General features: G+C 40.1%; 1 protein-coding gene across 1 annotated transcript; it reads right to left on the bottom strand.

Annotated features, from left to right (window-relative positions):
* Positions 1-851: 851 nt before the first annotated feature.
* HSPA14 (heat shock protein family A (Hsp70) member 14) lies at positions 852-21001 on the bottom strand. The gene is made up of 14 exons (XM_083575231.1): positions 20849-21001; positions 18317-18397; positions 18150-18232; positions 17686-17734; positions 16070-16163; positions 15869-15959; positions 14535-14639; positions 13646-13807; positions 12451-12606; positions 11415-11517; positions 4070-4285; positions 2270-2443; positions 1616-1686; positions 852-1030 (listed from the first exon to the last, which is right to left on the bottom strand). The coding sequence occupies exons 1-14, from the start codon at positions 20903-20905 to the stop codon at positions 952-954; spliced, it is 1521 nt and encodes a 506-aa protein (XP_083431357.1). The 5' UTR covers positions 20906-21001; the 3' UTR covers positions 852-951.
* Between the last annotated feature and the right edge of the window lie 11 nt (positions 21002-21012).

The following is a 21012-nucleotide window of genomic DNA, read 5'->3' as shown; positions in this document are numbered from 1 at the left end:
ATTGAACCATTTGCACTCTGAATTTTAGGGTTCTACAATAGAAGTAAGATTTGATAATATGACCTTGGCAATCCTTTTGGAAACCATGGCTTTAAAGTCTGCTTGGATTTTAGTTTCTCTTTTCTGTGATCATTCTAACACTTTAATACAGATACCACTAAAACTTTCGATAACCCACACAATGTTTTCTACTCTTCCTAGTCTTTTTTACCAGCAGAACAAAGCTGCCATTATTTAAAATTCTCCATTTTCCTTAAGGTCTGTTAATCTGTTCTTTGCTTCAACTATTAGTCCAAAACCAGTAGCACCTTCATATACATTTTACTGCTTTGGGGCCAACCTGTGTTCACAAAGGACACTACCGTACCATTTTGAAAATAAAAACTATAGCCCAATTGGGAGGCAAGAAAATATTTAACAAAAATAGGCAAAGACTGGTTGCTGTAACAGTGAGTCTAGTGTTCAGGTCATGGGTTTGACACAATCAGCAACTTTCCTCCTTTCTCACTTATCTTCCCAAATAATTGCTCAGATGTTTACTAGCCAAAACTAGCTGGGCTTGAAACAACCTCTGGCATTCAGAGGAGTCCTAGAGGGTTGCGAGTAGAGGAACTATCTTGGACACAAGAAGTGGAGCCCCTCTTGATTATTTCCATTGCTTAAGGTATATGTTGGGTTTTAGGAACTCTTGTTTACTCTCACCCCTTATCTGTCAGTTGTCATGTATAAAACTCTAGCTCCCCATGACATATTTTCTGCAGCTCATTGCTGAACGCACAACTGTTACCAGCTTCCTCTTAAGACTGTAATGACCCAACTTTTCCATTTTCCAAAGATGTATGCACTCCATATTTTCATTGTATTATATTTATTGTATTGTACACATGGCATCACTCACTTAAAACCTGGTTTGAGGTAACAATTAAAAAAACAGAACCTTCTAAATTAAGACTACGATGCCACTTCTACAGTGATGGCTTCACATTTTCCGGTATCTTGATCTGTACAGGAAACGTGCAGTGATCCATCCCTAAGAAAACAGAGATTTTTATAGTGTGAACATCTGGAGACTAATTGCACCCTGAGAGGGGCTGAATAGGTCTCAAAAACTAAGCTCCCACGTTGGATGTCCCCATCATTCCTCCGTGGAATTCTTTGATTCAGCTGTCAGGTGTGGGGAGTCCCATTACCCAGAAAAAATGCTCTCATTTGTGGGGAACCTGTGGCTTTCCAGCTGTTGGATTCCCAGCATTCACGGGGAGCCACGGGGAGCATGGCCAGCACTCAGGAAAGAAGAGAGGTGTGATCTAGCAACATCTGAAGGGCCACAGGCTCCCCATCCCTCTCTTAACTGAAAAGGAAAGGGGCAGCAGAAGGGAATGTTAAAGAACACTTGCCCACTGATCTGAGAAAGAAAAAGCATCCCTGATATTCCAGAAGTTGATTTGATCCACAGTTCTCCCCTAATACATCAACACTTGATAGGTGGAATTTCTACCTTGAAAAGTAGATACTACCAAAAAGCTGCAACAGAAAAACCCAAGTTCTGAAAAATGGACATTTTACATGTACTTGATATGCTAAACCAAAGTTGTAGTATTTTGGTTTTCAATACCTTTTCATTGTGAGAACAGTTAGGATATCATGCAGACCACCTTCCTTTATATCTAAATCCTGGAGGACAATCTGCTTAAAACAAAACAAAACATTAAGATCCTTCGTCATCTGCATCTTATCTATTTTAGCAATCTTAACTGTCAAAACCAAAGAAATGCAAGTGAGATTATATCAAAAGCACTTTGATTTAAACCATTTGCCCTACATTGCCATATATAAAAGCTAAAATATAGAATATTGAGCTACAAAGTTTCAAGGTAATTTCAGGAAAATGGTTTTCTAAGGCAGACAAAGCATGCTCTGAAAAAACTAGTGAATCAGTTTGTAAGGCTAAAGGGAGTAATGAATTAGCATGTATTTCAACACAGGTGAGCAACTTGCAGCCCCAATTGTTTACAATTTTAATTCAGATTAACCAAGTTACTTGATAGTTTTTATCTGCTTTAAATGTTTTTTTAAAATGGTTATTGTGCACCCACCCTGCTCTAAAAATACCGTGGATGTGTTTACAACATTTTATAAGGTAAGGAATTTAAGAGGCAAAAGCTTCAAATGCCTAATGAACATACAAATAAGATTTGTGACACTGAAGTCTGCTTTTGAGTAAACACTGGGGAAAAACAAGCGTTATTTTCTATTGATATTTCTTCACCTGTGCAAATCTGTTGTCCTCTTTTATGGGGATCTTTTCCAGAGACTCGTATAATTCTAGACAGACAGAGGAGTTGCTTCCTGGGGCTTGTAGAGTATGCTGCCTTCGGGCTGGCAAAGGGGTTCCTGATGGGAACACCACCACAAATTTATCAGCCCCTGACTGATCCATTGCCTAAGAAATAAGAGAGATGAAGTTGGGTATATTAAACTTAGAGCAATCAATAGACAAGAAGGATGAATTTTATGCCTATCCCATGTTAAGAGACAAATATGAATTACCTTTAAATGCTCAAGGGTAATATCTTCAGATAAAGCACATGCTAACTGCCATTAACGGACCAGCCGCTTTTACAGCTGCAGAGACCCCAGAGATATTAAAACAGCTGATTAACTCTTATGTAACAACACACACACCCATTTCCTTCTATAGGAAGAATGGTATAAAGAACTGGAGATTCTCGACCAAACAATGGGAAGCTATGTTAAGTTCTATAACAAGCATGCCTCTGGACCTCAAATTCAGTCTCATACAGCAAAATAAATATTTAGGACTCCACTGCGCTTGTTTATAAAAGGACCAAGACACTGAGCTGCTGGAGATAATGCTTCTCTAAAACACAGGTTTGTACAATGTCCTATATTGATAATTTTTTGGCAGAAGGCAATAGAGACGATCAACATGACTGTATGGAATAATCATAAATTTGCAGAGGAAAATATCCTTTTGAATTATATACCCAAAACACATGGAATCTAACAAAGGGAGAATATGAATGGACTATCTGTGTCCTCAGGTATTAATGAAAAAAGACAGGTATTAATGAACTTGAAAAATAAGTAAGTGGCTTATTTTCACGCCTGAAGATATGGACAAACCCATTACACTTGAACAAACTACGTGCAAACATGGCCAAATTTAATAATATTTGGAATTAATTTTTCTAAATACCGTATTAAGTTAAAGTCTGGTTAACTACAATAAAAAATTCCTTTTTTTGTAACGTATATAATATTTTGTTGTTCTGTTGTTTTCTACTTAGCTACTATTTCTTTTTTCTTCTTTTTTGTCACATCTTACTCTCTGCACATGTAATTATGTACTTTTTGTTTTTCAATAAAGAATATAAAGTAAAGAAATAAGAGATATGCAACAGAAGCACTCTGCAGAAAGGACCCCAAATCTTAAGGCACCACAATGTGTTAGAGCATGTGCACTGCGACGACAGACAGGAAAACATTACAGCACAAACAGTGACCCTTGAGTAAAAAGGAGGGGAGATTTTAAATATGATTCTTTATTGATTCATGCTACTAGTCAAATACTATGAGTGTTGAAATAATTTATGGATCAGATGTGAAGGTGAAATATGTGGCCAAATTAATTTTTTTAAATGAATTGGATTTATTTGATAGACTCCTAATTAAATTTAAAAATATGAAAGTTTACTGTTTATGTTGGCGTGTTAAGATGACCTGTCAATTCTGGAATCTTAGGGAATCCTATTCAACTACTTAGTCCTTCAATTAAAAACAAAGAGTTCTGAATGGCAAATATATTAACTGTGCATCAGTATGAAATAATGAGTTTCAGTCTCTCACTTATTTACTTTAATTGCTACTTAAGTGACCTCAAATCTCTTTCAGGAAAGTTTTCACTTTAAAACCTAAACCCACAAAGGTAGCAGTGGTGGAAGATAGTTAATACAGATTAGGGAGGGAGCTCTCTTTCTAATTCTAAGCAAGAGATATAAAGACATTCATTCATTCATTCATTCATTCATTCAATTTGCTTGCTTACCTTGACTAAGATATCTTTGGCAGAACATTCAATAGGCAGTATCTCATCATCTAAAAAAGTATTTTCTCTTCCTAGCAAGATCCCAGCTTCCATGGCAGCCCCAATGGGAATGACCTCATCTGGAGGAATAGAGTTCAGCAATTCAACACTAGGGAAAAGTTCTTTGATCAACTGCTGCAGTTTTGGGATGCGAGAAGATCCGCCACAGAGAACTACCTGGAGGACATTAAAGCATTAATAGGACAACAGCAAAGGTTAGGCTTTTCAAAGGGTACTTGTGTATGCAAACTTTGCAAACACACACACACAGAAAGTGGGGGGAAACAGATGTCCAGACTTATTATCCTGGCTTGTTAATTGGCATTAAGTTATAGTCCCCCACCCCCGCTGCACAACCACTCAGATGTAATGGAGAGCAGTGGCTTCAGGAATTAAGCTGTGAAGCAGCACTTGAGAGGAAGGGAGCAGCTAGGGAGTAGCGCTGGGTGATACCTGGGTTTCAACCAGATATATCACCAGCTAAACACCGCAATATACTGATATATCACGATGTCTGAAATAAGGATGGAACTATAGAGGCACTGGATGGCTTCACAATTTTTTCCTGCATGGTGATTTTTGCACAGCACGCACACACACATCATGATTTGAGATATATTGCCAGGTTAAAAATTCTGAAACCATTACCATGATATGGACTTGAAACTGGTTTTAGATGGTATATCATCCAGCCCTCACACATTTCATGATTCAAGATATATTGCCAGGGCAAAAACTTCCGGGTTGGCGCCATCGGTAATGGCGGAATTCCTCTGACTAAGAGGAATTTGCTCCGTGAAAATCGGGTCTGGCCGCCACGGCGAAGGCGGAGACCCTTCAGAAATCACAGGTGGGTGAAGCCTGTGAACGCGGGATTCGGCGGGCACCCTTGGCGCCTCCCCTACTCGCCGGGAAACCCGTTCGCGGGGCTCCGTAGCGAAGTGGGGTGAGCAGCGCGGTGCTGTGAATCGACTGCTCTTTCCACGGAGTGAAGCCGCACAGCCGTTGCCAGAGAGCGCTGACTTTTTCCTGTGAACAATTGGATTTAAAAAGATACTACCCGTGAGTAGAACAATTGGATTTTAAAGATACTATCTGAGAATAGAACAAATTGGAACTTTTAAAAGAAGAAAGATTTAATTCGGAATTGTAGCGGGGAGGCATAAACAGGAAGTCCGCCTTCCGCTTTTGTAGATAGAACAAAGCAAAGAGGCTGCAAGCTAGTCTTGGAGAGCCGACTGGAAAGGATTAAAATTTCAACTTCTAAAAATAGAAACTCCCCCCTGGAAGCAGGAGAAGAGGGGGGAGAAGTTTTGGACTATTTATACCTGCGAGAGAGAGGGAAGGAAATTAAAACTCCACTGCTCAGAACCTGGGAACGGGCTGCAAATTAGACAATAAGGCTGCCGTATTTGGATTGCGCTCTGACTGTTAGCTGTCAAAAGAGAGATACATTGTGTTTAACTGTTTCTAACTGTTCCCTCTGATTTTAAAGGGGGGGGGAAGTAACTGAAAATTGAAACTAAATTTCCTTCTCGAGTTATGCTTTAAAAGGAGTTATTTTGGATAAATACAAGCACAGATTGCAACTGTTTCCCCCTAGAGGTAGTTGTGGAAACTGTTATAAGAGCTGGACCAGGGGAATTTTCCATTAGAAAGATAAAACTGCTTGACTGTGGGATTGACCTTGGACTTTTTGAGTGTTATGGCAGATGGGAAAGAAAAAGTAGATTTATCAACAACGAGATCTGGGAAGCCTTGGCAGCAAAGAGCGTCAGCATCCGGTCCTTCTGCCTCATCCGCAGCTGTGCCAACTCAACTTAAACAAAGAGGAATGTTATCAGAAGAGGCTTTAGCGACGGTGCTAGGTAAGATAAATGAATCTTTGGAAAAACTCAGCAGGAAAGTAGATGAGACAAATGTAAAAGTCGATGCGTCAAATGCGAAGGTGGATGCTGCAAATACCAAAATTGATATAAATAAAGTATAAATAGTCTGGGACAAAAGGTGAATACTAACATAGAAGCAATACAGAAACTGATACAGGAGTCTGCCTCGACCCGTCAAATTGCAGAGGAAGCTAAGGGAAAAGTAGATGTTGTGGAAGTTAAAGTAACACAATTGGAAACAAAGAGAGTCCCAGATATATAGACAAGTTGAGGACCACAGGCTGATTCTTTCTATGATTGAGCTTAAGGAAAAACAGACGAACTTGAGGATTAGAGCTGTACCCGAATTGGAGAAAGCTAGTTTGATAGAATTTCTCACGCAGGAATTCGCAGAGTTTTGGAAGCTGGACTTGGAACAAGAAGGAGTGAAAATCGTGAGTGCTTTTAGGCTTGGAAGAGGAGGGAAGAAGAATAGAGTAAGAGACTGTTTGATTACCCTCCGATCCTAAGAAGAGAGAGATAAAATTTTGGGTTGGCACTTCCAGAAGCCTTTGGAAATATTGCAGTCAAGAGTGGAAATATTCAAAGATATCCCGAAATATCTTTTGGACCTTAGGTCCAATTATGGAGACTTGGTTGCTCTGCTGAGAAGGAACAGAATCATCTTTAGGTGGGAATTTCCTCAAGGCCTATCCTTCAGCTTTAAAGGAAGGAAAATAAAAATAAGATCAGTTGAAGATAAAGACAAATTTCTGAGCACCCACGAAGAGGATCTACAGAAGGGACTTGGAAAAGAACCAGGAGCATTGGACAGAAGATCACCAGACAGAGGATCAGAGCAAAGAGTACTGGACAAAAGATCACCCATACTGGACATAGCAAAGCTAAATTTTGGATTGGATTGCCCAGCGAAAGGGATACCAACACCACCGTCAGAGCAAGAATAAGCACTGGGCGCAGTTGGAGGAGACTTAAAGTAACTACATCATGGCACTGCAAATATTAAGCTGGAATGTTAATGGGATGAATTCCCCTGAGAAAACATGAAGAGTCTTTCATGTATTAAAAAAGGAATAATTGGACTTGATTTGCTTACAAGAAACACATGTGATAAGGCTACACAGGAAAATATTGGTAAATAAAAGATTGGGGCAGGAATTTATTTCATCAGACAAAGTAAAAAAAAGAGGAGTAGTACTTTACGTAAAGGAGAGCCTATCACTGAAATTTCTTTTTAAGGATGATCAAGGAAGATTTGTAGCAATTGAAATCCAATCGCAAGGAGAGAAATTTTTGATACTAGGTATTTATGCACCAAATGAGGGAAGATCGGAATTTTTTAAGACGTTACATGAGACTCTGATGGACCATATGGACTACAATATGATTTTGATGGGGGATATGAATGGAGTGGTGTCTACAAATATGGATAAAGCACAGAGACAGGTAGTTACTAAGGATGGTAGATTGCCAAAGACTTTTTTTGATATGACTGACAATATGGACTTAGTTGATATTTGGAGAATTAAAAACCCTTTGGGAAGAGAGGGAACCTTCTTCTCTGAGGCCAAAATGACATGGACAAGAATTGACCAAATTTGGGTAACTAGAGGGCTGGCTCCAAAGACTAGAAAGGTGGAAATATGCCCTAAAATGTGCTCCGACCATAACGCTGTAAAGATGGAATTGAAATTAACACCAACTGGTTCCTTCAGATGGAGGATGAATGACACATTGTTTAGGAACGAAGAAGTGACTAAGAAGGCCCAAAAAACTTTGAGAGACTATTTTGAGATAAATATGAATACCACTGTAGAAAAAAGAGTAATTTGGGACGCAAGTAAAGCGGTCATGAGAGGATTTTTGATACAACAGAATGCGATCCAAAAGAGAGTCCAAAATGAGAAAAAAGACAAGATCTTGGAGAAAATAAAGGAAGGAGAGAAGAAACTGAGAGCGAAGCCAAAATTGCAGGAGATTTTGAAAGAGATAAAGTTACATCAAGTACAATATATGAAAGTGATAAATCAGGAAATAGAATGGAAAATTAAACAGATGAGACAAAAGACATTTGAATCGGCAAACAAATGTGGAAAACTACTGGCTTGGCAAATGAAAAAAAGACAGAAACTTAACACTATTACAAATTTGGAAGTAGAAGGGAAAAATATACAGAATCCAGTGGAGATTAGAAAGTGTTTTCAGAGGTATTTTAAACAACTATATACACAGGAAACTCAGAAACAAATGGATATAGACAGTTTTTTGAAAATAAATGGACTACAAAAAATCTCTCAAGAAAATAAGTTAATGTTGAATTATAAAATAACGGAGCAAGAGATAGAAGGGGCCATCCAGAATATGCAATTGGGTAAATCCCCAGGACCGGACGGCTTGCCTTCAAGATACTACAGAACCTTGAAAGAATGGATAATACAGCCTTTAAAGGAAGTGTGTAATGGAATATTGGAAGGGAAAAAGGCACCAGAGTCATGGAAGGAAGCTTATATTACACTTATACCGAAAACAGAGTCTGAGAAGACACAGCTTAAGAATTACCGCCCCATATCTTTGCTTCATGTGGATTATAAAATTTTTGCAGACATTTTGGCTAAGAGACTAAAAAAGGTATTAGTAGAAGAAATTCATAAAGACCAAGCTGGTTTTCTCCCGGGTAGACACTTGTCTGACAACACGAGGAACATAATTAACATTTTAGAAAAGTAACAAGTGAATATTAATACTAAAGCAGTTTTGATATTTGTGGACGTGGAGAAAGCCTTTGACAATATTTCCTGGAGTTTTATGAAGAAAAACTTACAGGGGATGGGGGTTGGTCAAGGTTTTGAAAACGGTATAGGGGCAATTTATTCAGAACAAAAGGCTAAATTAATTGTGAACAATGTAGTGACGGAAGAATTTAAGATAGAGAAAGGAACACGACAAGGTTGCCCAATCTCTCCATTGCTTTTTATATCGGTCCTGGAGGTTCTTTTAAACATGATTAGAAGGGACCAAACAGTTAAAGGTATACAAGTTGGAGCTAAACAGTACAAACTGAAAGCATTTGCTGACGATTTGGTATTGACACTACAGGAGCCAGAATCTAGTACCAAAAGAGTACTGGAACTGATTCAAGAATTTGGACAAGTAGCGGGATTTAAGTTGAATAAGATGAAAACTAAAGTCTTAGAGAAAAAGTTAACAGTGATGGAGAAAGAAAGGTTTCAGAAGGAGACAGGGCTAACACTGGTTAAGAAAGTGAAATACCTAGGGGTTAACATGACTGCCAAGAATGTGAATTTGTTTAAGGATAACTATGAAAAATGTTGGATGGAAGTGAAAAAGGATTTAGAAATATGGTCAAACCTGAAGCTATCATTGCTAGGCCGAATTGCTGCGATAAAGATGAATGTATTGCCAAGGATGTTGTTTTTGTTTCAAACATTGCAAATCTTAGATAAAATGGAGTGTTTCAAGAAGTGGCAGAGAGATATCTCTAGATTTGTCTGGCAGGGCAAGAAGCCTCGAATAAAATTTAAGATATTAACGGACGCTAAGGAAAGAGGTGGATTTGCCCTGCCAGACTTAAAACTTTATTATGAATCAGCTGCCTTTTGCTGGCTGAGAGAATGGATGCTTCTTGAGAACACTGATGTGTTGGATTTAGAAGGTTTTAACAACACTTTTGGGTGGCATGCATATTTGTGGTATGATAAGGTCAAAGCACACAAAGCGTTTAAAAACCATATTGTCAGAAAAGCACTGTTTAATGTTTGGATAAGATATAAGGATTTGCTTGAAAATAAAACCCCAAGGTGGCTGTCACCAATGGAAGCGAAGGCTCAGAAAAAGCTCAATATGTAGGCCAAATGGCCGAAATATTGGGAAATTTTGGAACAAGAGGGAGACAGATTAAAACTGCAGAGCTTTGAAAAATTAAAAAATAGAGTGCGAGATTGGCTTCACTATTATCAGATAATGGAGGCATATAATTTGGATAAAAAAATTGGCTTCCAGGTGGAAAAATCAAAATTGGAAACAGAACTGTTAGATTCCAAAACTAAGAATTTGTCAAGAATGTATAACTTGCTGTTGAAATGGAATACCCAGGATGAAACGGTGAAATCTGTTATGATTAAATGGGCACAAGATGTTGGACACAACATTATGATGGCTGACTGGGAACAGTTATGGACCACAGGTATGAAGTTTATGGCATGTAATGCCTTAAGAGAGAATATAATGAAAATGATATACAGGTGGTACATGACACCAGTCAAGCTTGCGAAAATTTATCATTTGCCCAATAATAAATGTTGGAAATGTAAAGAGACTGAAGGTACATTCTTTCACCTTTGGTGGACATGCCCAAGGATTAAGGCTTTCTGGGAGATGATCTATAACGAAATGAAAAAGGTATTTAAATATACCTTTCTGAAGAAACCAGAGGCCTTTCTCCTGGGCATGGTCAGCCAATTGGTGCCAAAGAAGGATAGAACTTTCTTTATGTATGCTACAACAGCAGCAAGAATACTTATTGCAAAGCATTGGAAGACACAAGATCTACCCACCCGGGAAGAATGGCAGATGAAGGTGATGGACTACATGGAACTGGCGGAAATGACTGGCAGAATCCGAGACCAGGGAGAAGAGTTGGTGGAGGAAGATTGGAAGAAATTCAAAGACTATTTACAGAAACATTGTAAGATTAATGAATGTTAGAATGATGTTGGAATGAATTTATGTGACTTTAGCAGAAATGTTATAAAGATTTAGGAAAAATAGACTGTTAATTGGTGAAAGGAGGGAAAGTAAAGTTATATTAATTTCAAGATAAATTTACAGGACAAAAATTTGAAAAGAGGGAAAGGATTTGCTGAAATGGATAATTGACTTAGAATACAAAAAGGGAGGTGTGAGGAGGTCAGGGAAATAAGTTAATGAAAGATCAGTAATGGGAAGATGGGCTTTTTTAAAATTGATTTTTCTTTTTTTGCTTAACGGATTTCAAATCTCTGTTTTTTTCTCTTTGATTTTTCTCTTTTTTCTTTTTTGTATCTTACCTTTTCTTGTTTAAAATGAGGTTTTTTTCTTGATTTTTTTTGGTGTATTTTCAAAAACTTTAATAAATATCTCATAAAAAAAACAACTATGAAACCGATATCAGAATACAGACTTGAAACCAGTTTTGGATGAGATATTGATATATTGCCCAGCCCTACTAGGGAGCAATACTTGTCCCTGATCTCATTTCCAGTTTAATAAAGCATGGTTGTGAAGCCTTGAACATTAGTCCAAACCATCCGAATGCATCTGCTTCTTTGTGAATATACTCTTATGTACTTCCTACATATTTGTCAAAACAAGAATTTCAAGAATGACTTCAAAATAGACCAAGTTATTTGTATTGTTACCTTATTGATATCATCTGCTGTAAGTCCAACTTGCTTCAAGAGCTTTTTGATGGCTTCTAGGCATTTGTTAAAAAGCGCAGAGCAAATAAGTTCAAATCTGGCCCTGTGTTGTTAAAAAAACAAGCACATTCATATCCATATTTTCCACAGGGAAAAGTTTGCAGAGAAACCCAATACAGTAGTATAATATTAAACATGGAGCTGCCTTCAGTTTCTGATGCCTCAGAAACTTCAGCTGCTCCAAAATGAACCAGCCAGAAGAGTGAGAGGCTGGGTTTCCATTTAGAACTCACACAATGCCAGCTTCAAAAGAGCTGAACGCGCTTGCCAGTTTGCTTCGGAGCCCAATGCTCACATTGGTGTTTAAAGCCCTGAATAACTTAGGCCCGATGCCAGAAAAAGCAGCCCCTTCCCTACAGATCCTCTTGGGTGTTCAGATCAGTGGACGGGGCCCTCTTAGGTGTCCCACTACCCTAAGAAATCCTGGGTGGGGTGGGAGGCTAGAAGAGGGGAATCTTTGTGGCAGCCCTTAAACTGCGAGATTCCTTCTGGCACCTTCAATGTACCTCTTTACTCCAACTTCATATACTGTGATATGTTTTAACCAATTTTAATATTTTCTTTTTAAACGGTTGTAACCCACCTCCCTGGGACCTCATGGGGAAGGGAGAGTAAGAAATCTAATAAATAATAATAATTTTCTTGCCCATGAAAAGGAAAACAGTTGCCATTTTATAAATACATTCCATATGGAGAGTAGCCAACTATCACGATCATTACCTTATGTGGGGGTTACATCCTGGTGATCATGCATAAAGCCAATATCTCCTATTGTCAACAACCCCTTTCCCTGCGCTCTCCCAAGCTGAGTGTATTGGCAGTTAGGATTGCCAACATCCGCCCCCCTCCGGAAGCTGCTCCTATTTTTAATTTTATTTTTCTGCCAAGCATGTAAAGCTAAATTCACACAAGTTAAATTTAAAGGAAGTCATGGAAAACAATGCTACACATGCAGAGATTCAAGAGTATATCTTACCTGGACACATTACAGTCAAAATCCAGCCCATCATACAGGGAGTCAACGAAGCAGTTGGCACTTCCAAGTGTCGATAGTGAATGCTTTGCCACTTCAGCACTGTTCATGAGCTTCATCATGGCCCTGGAGTTTTCCCTCACATCATATTTATAAGATCTATGGGGTTGTTGTTGTTGTTTTACAAAAAAAGTATTATTAACCATTACAGAAAACCTACTCAGTAATAGTGGCCATCAATTACCCTAGAAGTTGGGGGGGGGGGAAGGTGGATCCTGAAATTTATCATGTTTTTCAAATTCAAAGTATAAACATTATATGCATCTACTCTTGAAAGCTGGGGATATATGGTAACTGAAAGAGGGGAGGTTCTTTTGAGTAAGTATTCATGAAGCACAAAGGCAAACATTAAGGTTCCGACATCTTAGTGCTGTGCTTAACTCTCATGTTGAAATCAACAGAATTTGGAAATGCTTAACTTTGGCTATATCTACCCCAACTTTCCCATGCTGCTTGTAAGTGATATCTATCAGGATCCTTCAAGAATGTAAGCATGAAACAAAGGATCTAACAGCCTTGCAAGTCCACAAAAGTCACTAGACCTAATTAAAAAAAAAAATACTAGGCTGCTTGCCCTCTCATAGTTACATTAGTCATTTGTGGCCTGAAAAGAAAAAAAGGGAAGAAAACCATTGTTCGCAAAGCTTCCATCTAGTTGCCTGGAGACAATTCTTACTCACCTCAGACAACCTGGTAAATAGCTCTTTACAAGATTGGGATTATTTCCAAATTGAACTAAGAACTGATGTCAAATTTACAGTAACAACCTTTCCCCAAAACATTATGTGAATGTACTGTTTGTCTTATTTCAACAGCGTAGACCTTTAGAAGTTGTATTTTTTTAAAAAAAATCACTATTTTTATTTCCAGAAGTTTTCATTTTGAGACAATGTTTTATTATTTTTAAACTGTAATTGTTTTAAAAAATCCTGTTATATATGTTGTGGACCCCCAAGTGATACTTTTAAACTCAGAGAGTGGATAGAAATGTTTTTCATAAATAAATGTATTGTATATCAGTCAAAAAAATCTGATACAAAATGTGCTGGCAATTTTCCATACTGCAAAATTAACAGCAATGATTCCTTACTACACATTTATAAAACACCACATACTATTTAGGATCTAGAGAACTTACCTTTGAAACTCAGAGGCTAAATGTTGTGCTAAGGCTTCTGTGAAACAAATGCCACCTATACTATCATCTGTGTTCGTGGAAATAACACGATAAAGTCCACTGTTGACTTCAATAACCGTGATAGAAAGGGATGTTCCTCCAAGCTTGTACACCAGCACATTGCTTCCATGCACACAAAATAAAGAAAAGGAAATCAGTATGCCTTGCCTCATTAGCATCAATACTAAAAGCCTTAATAGCAGATTCTCAGGACAATGACAACTGTGTCTCAAAATGACCTCCAGGTATCAGTGCCACTGCTGCACTCCCTGGGGCAGAAGCGAGGTCAGGGAGGTCCTCCTCCTAGTGCTCTCTCACTTCACACTGCCCTGGCCCACCCTGAAATGAAGTCCATTTAAATTACAGTATTAAAGACTGGTTAAAGTATAATGCTTTGGTTTCCTGCCTTTGCCACTTTAGAATCTCCTGAATTAAAAAATAATAATGTTGCAAAGGACTTGGATTTTCTTATTTATAGCAGTCTAGGATCCCTCTGGCTCAGATTCAGCAGAGAATTCTGCTCCATGAACTGAATATTCCTGAGGAGAGCAGCTCCTAATACTCCCTCCCATGCTGTTCCAGAGGGTTCCCCAACCTTCTAAAGCAGATTTTCAGCTGCACAAGGACCTACAGAGGGAAGGAGACCATCAAAAATTCCCTTCTGCCCAGAAAGCATTAGGTTCACAAAGGTCCATACCACACAACGCTAGAGCCAACTCACTTTGCACCATACTGTTTAAAGCCAAGGCTGTAATCCTGAAACTAGGATTAAGTCCTGTTGAGTTTTATATCTGTGTAAGCATGCTTGGGATTGCACAGGGGAAATGGTTGCTTAAAGACCAATTGTCACCTTTTTCCACTAGGTGAATCTTGCCCAATTCCATAAGCCAGCAGAGCTGCAGATGGTTCATGAATTAACCGAAGAACATTAAGCCCAGCTGCAGTAGCAGCTTCTCTGCAATAAAGACACAATTTATATTAGTACATCACTTTAGATTGATGCCTTCTTTCAACATAAAACAGCAAAGTACCTTATTTTGGTATAGCTGGACCCTATCCCTGCATCACCACCACAAACACCTTACAAAACATTGCCAAACTGCTACAAGACAAACAGTAAGCATGCCAAGAGACATTTTACTTAAGCACAGATAGGCACATTGTGGTAGAAGAATAAGCTGCCTACCTATGTTTGTTCATGCAAATTGAACTTGAAGCTCAAAAAGCTCAAACCAGTACAGGAAATGTGCACCTGTTTCTCTTTGGAGACCTTGGTGACTATGCAGTTAGCAATGTCTGAACACAAGGAACGGGAGGATGCATGAGAGTCAGGGCCAGGCCTGACATGCAGTAGGGTAAAGTGATCAGGCGGCATCAAGAATAGGGAGCAGGTGGAGGCACAAATGAGTGCTTCTATGACGCAATACTTTTTAACTGTTAGCCCTAAATCTGCTACAAATAGCAAAATGCCTTCAGCTGGCATGTCTGAGCCCTTTCCTATTTTATACAGTGCTCTGCACTGAATGGTCCACTCCTAATGTAGAATGTGTACCATGGCAAGAAGAAAGGAATAGGGGCATCCAACTGGAAGTCAAGATGCATGCTAGTCCTGGTGAGTGAAAATTGGCCAGGAAAGATGAGGCCACTGCTGCTAAAGGTTTTCAGTTCCTCCTAGTGAAAAACCAGGGTGCTTGGTAGTCGTAAATCTGTGACTATCTGGCCTCTGCTCAAGATACCAGCTTCCATGGAAGACTGACCTACAACAATGTCCCATAAGCTGGCTATTTAAGAACTACCCATATGGCAGCTATAAGCTCATGTGGTTGTCTATCATGTGGCTACAAAGTGAGCCAAAAGTTATCACAGACCCGCCACTCCATTTCTGAGTAGTTTTAACAGTCCATTTACTGTGTGGTAGGAACCTGAATATTGTTTTCTCTCCATGGTGCCAGAACCTCTAAGCAGGAAGTTCTTAAACAACTACAACAAGTGATGTTATTTCACTGAAAGAGTCCAATTAGATGAGAATTGAGCTACTCCAGGTTAACACCATGTGCTTATGGTTGAGCTGAGATGTTGAACCCAGATCTTCGAAGTCCAAATATGTCCAAATGTCTCCTGTCCAGACATCTCAAATTCCCACAAATACATTTAATAAAAATAAGCTGAAAACTGTATTCTCACCCAAGGGCATTCTTCTGTTTGTCTCCAAAGTCAAAAGGTACCGTAATCACAGTGTCATTAACATCTGAGCCCAAAGCAGACTGAGCAGTTTCTAATACAAAAATATATTGTATTGTGAGTACAAGCAAATTCAATTTACAGGTATATGTACCACTTTTCTTCTGGGGAAATAGTTTAAAAATGTACATTTTAATATCATACCTTTCATTTTACTGAAGATAAGCTTTGCAACATCTTCTGGGGAAACAAGTTTGCCATCTATTTCATAGTTTAGTTTTCCATTCTTTTCGATGACCTAAAAATGAACATACAAATATGACTCTCAGCTTATCTGTTATAAAAGATTCTGCAAGATTCCTTTCGTCTGATACCGTATTTTTCACTCTATAAGATGCACCTAGTTTTTGGAAGAGGAAAACAAGAAAAAAAAAAATTCTGAATCTCAGAAGCCAGAACAGCAAGAGGGATCGCTGTGCAGTGAAAGCAGCAATCCCTCTTGCTGTTCTGGCTTCTGTGATAGCTGTGCAGCCTGCATTCGCTCCATAAGATGCACACACATTTCCCTTTACTTTTTAGGAGGAAAAAAGTGAGTCTTATAGAGCAAAAAATATGGCAAATGATTTAGAAAGCAAATATTACACACACATCCAAGGTCTGCTCCCAAGGGTTGGTGACACTCTAGAACAAATGGGGAGGAGAGGCTGTCAGGGGAAGGAGGAGAAGGAGGAGTCCACTAGCATTGCACTGTATCCCTCCAGCAGGCACAAGAGTAATCTTCGGTAAATAATCTGGTGAATTGCAGATATATTGGTTCAGTAGTTTTTGTGCTAGATTCCTGTGCTAAGCTAATTGGGGATGGGGTGGAAGAGAACTCAATGGGAGTTGCTTGCCTCCCCCAAAGGCAATGGGACTGGAGAACTGAGTGAAATCATTCCCTCTAATTACAAGCTTGACCTGTCAGTCACAACAGACCTCTCCTGCTGTTTAACATTATATAACACCACTGGGTGCTGTCATTAGGACATCTGAAACAAATTGTCATCAGTTTGTTGCTTGACACCCAACTCTATTTCTTTGTGACATTAGAATCGGGTCTGCCTAGGCCAGTGTCTGGACGTATTGCTGGGCTGGATTAGAATGAATCAATGAACTGAGACTGCACTCATAACTTCAAGGCTGAACTGCTGCTATGTAAGCACTGTGGGGCTGCCCTCTTCTCTGATCTGGAAGCTGCAGCAAGTCGGAAGGGGGTCGCACAGTCTGTGGCTGGGTTTGCCTTCCACCAACATGTAACACCAGTACTAAGAGAGCTGCACTGGATGTCAATCTGCTACCGGAACAAATTTAAGGTTTCATTTTTACTGTATAAAGCCCTTTTATACAGGTTTTTGGTTTTTTTTGAGAACTATTTTATCTGGTTCTGCTTGTTGTATATCACTATGGTATTTGTGCAATGTTTAGCAGTTTATAAATACTACTACAGTGGTGCCTCGCAAGACGAAAATAATTCGTTCCGCGAGTCTCTTCGTCTAGCGGTTTTTTCATCTTGCGAAGCACGGCCATTAGCGGCTTAGCGCTATTAGCGGCTTAGTGGCTATTAGCGGCTTAGAAAAAGGGGGGGGAGGGAAAAAACTCGCAAGAACTCGCAAGACGTTTTCGTCTTGCGAAGCAAGCCCATAGGGAAATTCGTCTTGCGAAGCGCCTCAAAAACGGAAAACTCTTTCGTCTAGCGAGTTTTTCGTCTTGCGAGGCATTCGTCTTGCGGGGCACCACTGTAATAGTAATGGGAGGAAAACATGAAGTAGCTTCTTACTTACTGAACATTTACTTTCTGCAATGTACTTCTCAGCTTGTGGGTCACCAGAGCTGTCAAAACAAGGGAAATTGACGTGTACTTAAACAAAAAAACACACCCCAAAATTTACATTTATATTTTCAGCACATAAGAATTGTGTTTAATGAAGTCCTCCTTAATCTTTCATTGTTCAAAGCTTTGTTTATGTATTTAAGCATGATATCATAGTTTGGACTTTTTATTTCTTAATAGTAGAAAAAAATTCAAAACAAAACAGTTACATTCCAGAATAACTCACTTTAAATTTTGTTAAATAAAATACATACTGCTTACAAGAGACTTTTAAGCAGCCTGCTCGCATATTTAAGCCTGGTAACAAGGTTTGTACTTACATGCCAGTTTTTATACATTTTGGTTTAACAATCCCATTCTGTCAGATAAACCCACACTAAATCCCAAAATGAAGTTCACTATTACTTTCCGCACCTTCTCCCGAGAATCTGCTTCACTTTCACCACTGTATTTGAAAGATTTCTCACTCTGTTTTGTTTTGCTGCCAGACCAACAACCTGGAAATAATTTTAAAAGATTTGTTCAAAAACAACAAAGGTACCACCACTTTTTCTTCAAATTTATACTGGGGAAAAAGTTACCTCTTCGTTTTCTGAAAATGCAACAACAGCAGGAGTAACCCTATCACCTGCATCATTGGCGACAACATCTGCACGACCATCCTGAAGAAGCAACACAAACATGGAGTAGAATGATTAAGTATAATAGCTCATTGACACAGAAATTAAACACAGTAACTCATTACCACTTGGAAACCCCAGAAAATAATATCATTTTTTAATACAGGATCCCTTAATTTCGTTTGTCCAGCAGAGGCTAGATTCTGTTCTTGACTATTACCTTACCACGGAATGCACAGGGTAAATGTTGTATAAAGACAAATAATGTACGAAGGAAACTCTTGTAAATGGAAGCTTCTGCTCCAATACGTACTGGGAATAATATAACAGGATCCTTTTGTTTGTTGATTTGTTTTCCAGCTGCTCTAGATTGATGGCCCACCCCAAACCATGGTTAACAAAGAGTGCTGGACTCGCATGTAAGCCATAATTAAAACAAACTAAGCTTCATAAGCCAAAAACAAATCACTACTTCAGTTTATAGTTTTTTGGCAGTAAATTGGCCATAGTTAAGCTAGCAGGGTTCACAAATACTACTAAACTGTGTGATTTCATAATATAAGAAACTACAACTTAGCATTATGTGCAAACCAGGCCAATGCATATATTACTTTATCCAGCAAAGTGTCATTCAAGTAAACTGATGGAAATGCATTTTACAATAAGCACATAAGCTTTCTTTTATTTATGTGAGATGCTCTACACATGGCCCTCAACAACACCCATCACAATCCCGATGCACACAAACTCTATGCAAATTAACAGAAGAGACAACTGAAGTGACACAGGCTGTGAACCGCTGTTGCTAGCATCTGTCTGCCTTGAAATACAATGGAGTGTGCCTCCGCCAAAACAAAGCAGATGACCAAGTGAGTCATTTTTCTCTCCAAAAAATATGGTCTATGATGAGTCCACCCACTCAGCAACAGAATGAGATGGCAGAGTCCAGAAGCAGCAGAACAGACTGGACCACCTCAGTTGTAGGCAAGGACGTCACATTGCAGGAAAGATGGCCTGCAACTTGCAAACTCAAAGGAATAATAACAAACACAGTTGTAAAAGGAATAACACACAGCTGGAGCCCATCAGGATGGTATGGCGGAAGGCAGCGAGACAAACAGTGGATGGAGGCAACCCTTGCCTAGTTGTTAACAAGATGGTCAACCCCAACCTGCCTGCCAAGGGGAGGGGTGAGGTTGGGGGGCAATGTCCCATCTAGCCCAGCATCCTGTTCCCACAGCGGCCCACCACATGTCGATTGTGGGAAACCAGAGGGCAGGACATGAATGAGCTTAAGATCAGTATATCTGGCTGCTAACCAGAAGGTTAGTGGCCGGGTCCACCCAGGGACGGCTGGGGGAAGGATTCCCACATTGCAGGGGGCTGGACTAGATGATCCTCTGAGTCTCCTCCAACTCAACAATTCTATGATCACTTTCTCCCCTCTCTCCATTTCCAGGAACTGGTATTCAGAATCAGGGCTGCGGGTGTCCCTGTGGTCTAAACCACTGAGCTTCTTGGGCTTGCCATTCGGAAGGTCGGTGGTTCAAATCCCTGCAACGGGGTGAGCTCCTATTGCTCTGTCCAACTTCTGGCAACCTAGCCGTTCGGAAGCACACCAGTGCAAGTAGATAAATAGGCGCCACTGCTGCAGGAAGGTAAACGACATTTCCGTGCTCTCTAGTTTCAGTCACGGTGTTCCATTGAGCCTGAAGTGGTTTAGTCATGCCGGCCAAATGACCTGGAAAGCTGTCTGCAGACAAACACTGGCTCCCTCGGCCTGAAAGAGAGATGAGCGCCACAACCCTATACAGTGGAACCTCGGGTTGCGAATGTGATCCGTGCGGGAGGCACGTTTGCAACCCGCAGTAATGCGTCTGCGCACATCACAATTTGGCGCTTCTGCGCATGCGCTGAAACCTGGAAGTAACCTGTTCTGGTACTTTGGGGTTTGGCACGGTGCACAACCCGAAAAGTACCACTGTAGTTGCCTTTGACTGGACTTAACCGTCCAGGGGTCCTTTACCTCTTCAGAAGCATTTGCTGCCTCCCTTTTGTAGTCAAACCTTTTTTAACTCCACCGCTGCCTCCTGGGGGGCAAGTGCTTCCACGGAGCCCAACCCTTTGGGCCAGAGGGCTGGGGTCTCCTCTTGCTGGGAGGGGTCTTAAGCACAGGGGACCACGGACTCTCTCCTGATTAGGATTAATCCAATTTGTATGCTGCCCTTCAACCAGAACAAACCAATAACGTCCCCTCCCACAAATTCAGGAGGATACAAATTTAATAAATAATAACAACGGCAGCAATAACTGCGATTTCAAGGCTTCTGGCTACTCCAACGTCCTCCTCAAACCCCGCTCTAGCCACTCAACAGCACTGCCTCGCCCAGGAAACGAAAATTATTATTATTATTAAAATTACATTTATTTCCCCCCGCCCCCCCTTAGGCCTACACGGAAGAGGGGAGACCCCCCCCCCAACCGGCCGCGCACCTTATAGGCGGCCGCGCACGCGCAGCTGCTGCCCAGGTGGACCCCGATGGCCGCCATGGATCCGCCGTCGCCGGGAGACGTCTTACCCACAGTGCACCTCGAGGCAGGCTGCGTCAGCGCATGCGCTTGCCGCTTCCTTTCCCTCCGCCTCCCGGCGTGCAGCT

This window comes from Podarcis filfolensis (assembly GCF_964270895.1).
Source record: "Podarcis filfolensis genome assembly, chromosome: 10".
Taxonomy (NCBI): Eukaryota; Metazoa; Chordata; class Lepidosauria; order Squamata; family Lacertidae; genus Podarcis; species Podarcis filfolensis.
The sequence above is the reverse complement of the archived record's forward strand: the minus strand, read 5'-3'. Positions and strand labels throughout refer to the sequence as shown.

What these genes read in the sequence shown, in the direction of transcription:
- HSPA14 (XM_083575231.1), bottom strand. Translation starts at nt 20,905, where the DNA reads ATGGCGGCCATCGGGGTCCACCTGGGCAGCAGCTGCGCGTGCGCGGCC. An exon ending in TTTGACTGTAATGTGTCCAG is followed by an intron (nt 11,518 to 12,450) that starts GTAAGATATACT and finishes TTAACAACACAG; the next exon opens with GGCCAGATTTGAACTTATTT. An exon ending in CAGCAGATGATATCAATAAG is followed by an intron (nt 4,286 to 11,414) that starts GTAACAATACAA and finishes AATGTCCTCCAG; the next exon opens with GTAGTTCTCTGTGGCGGATC.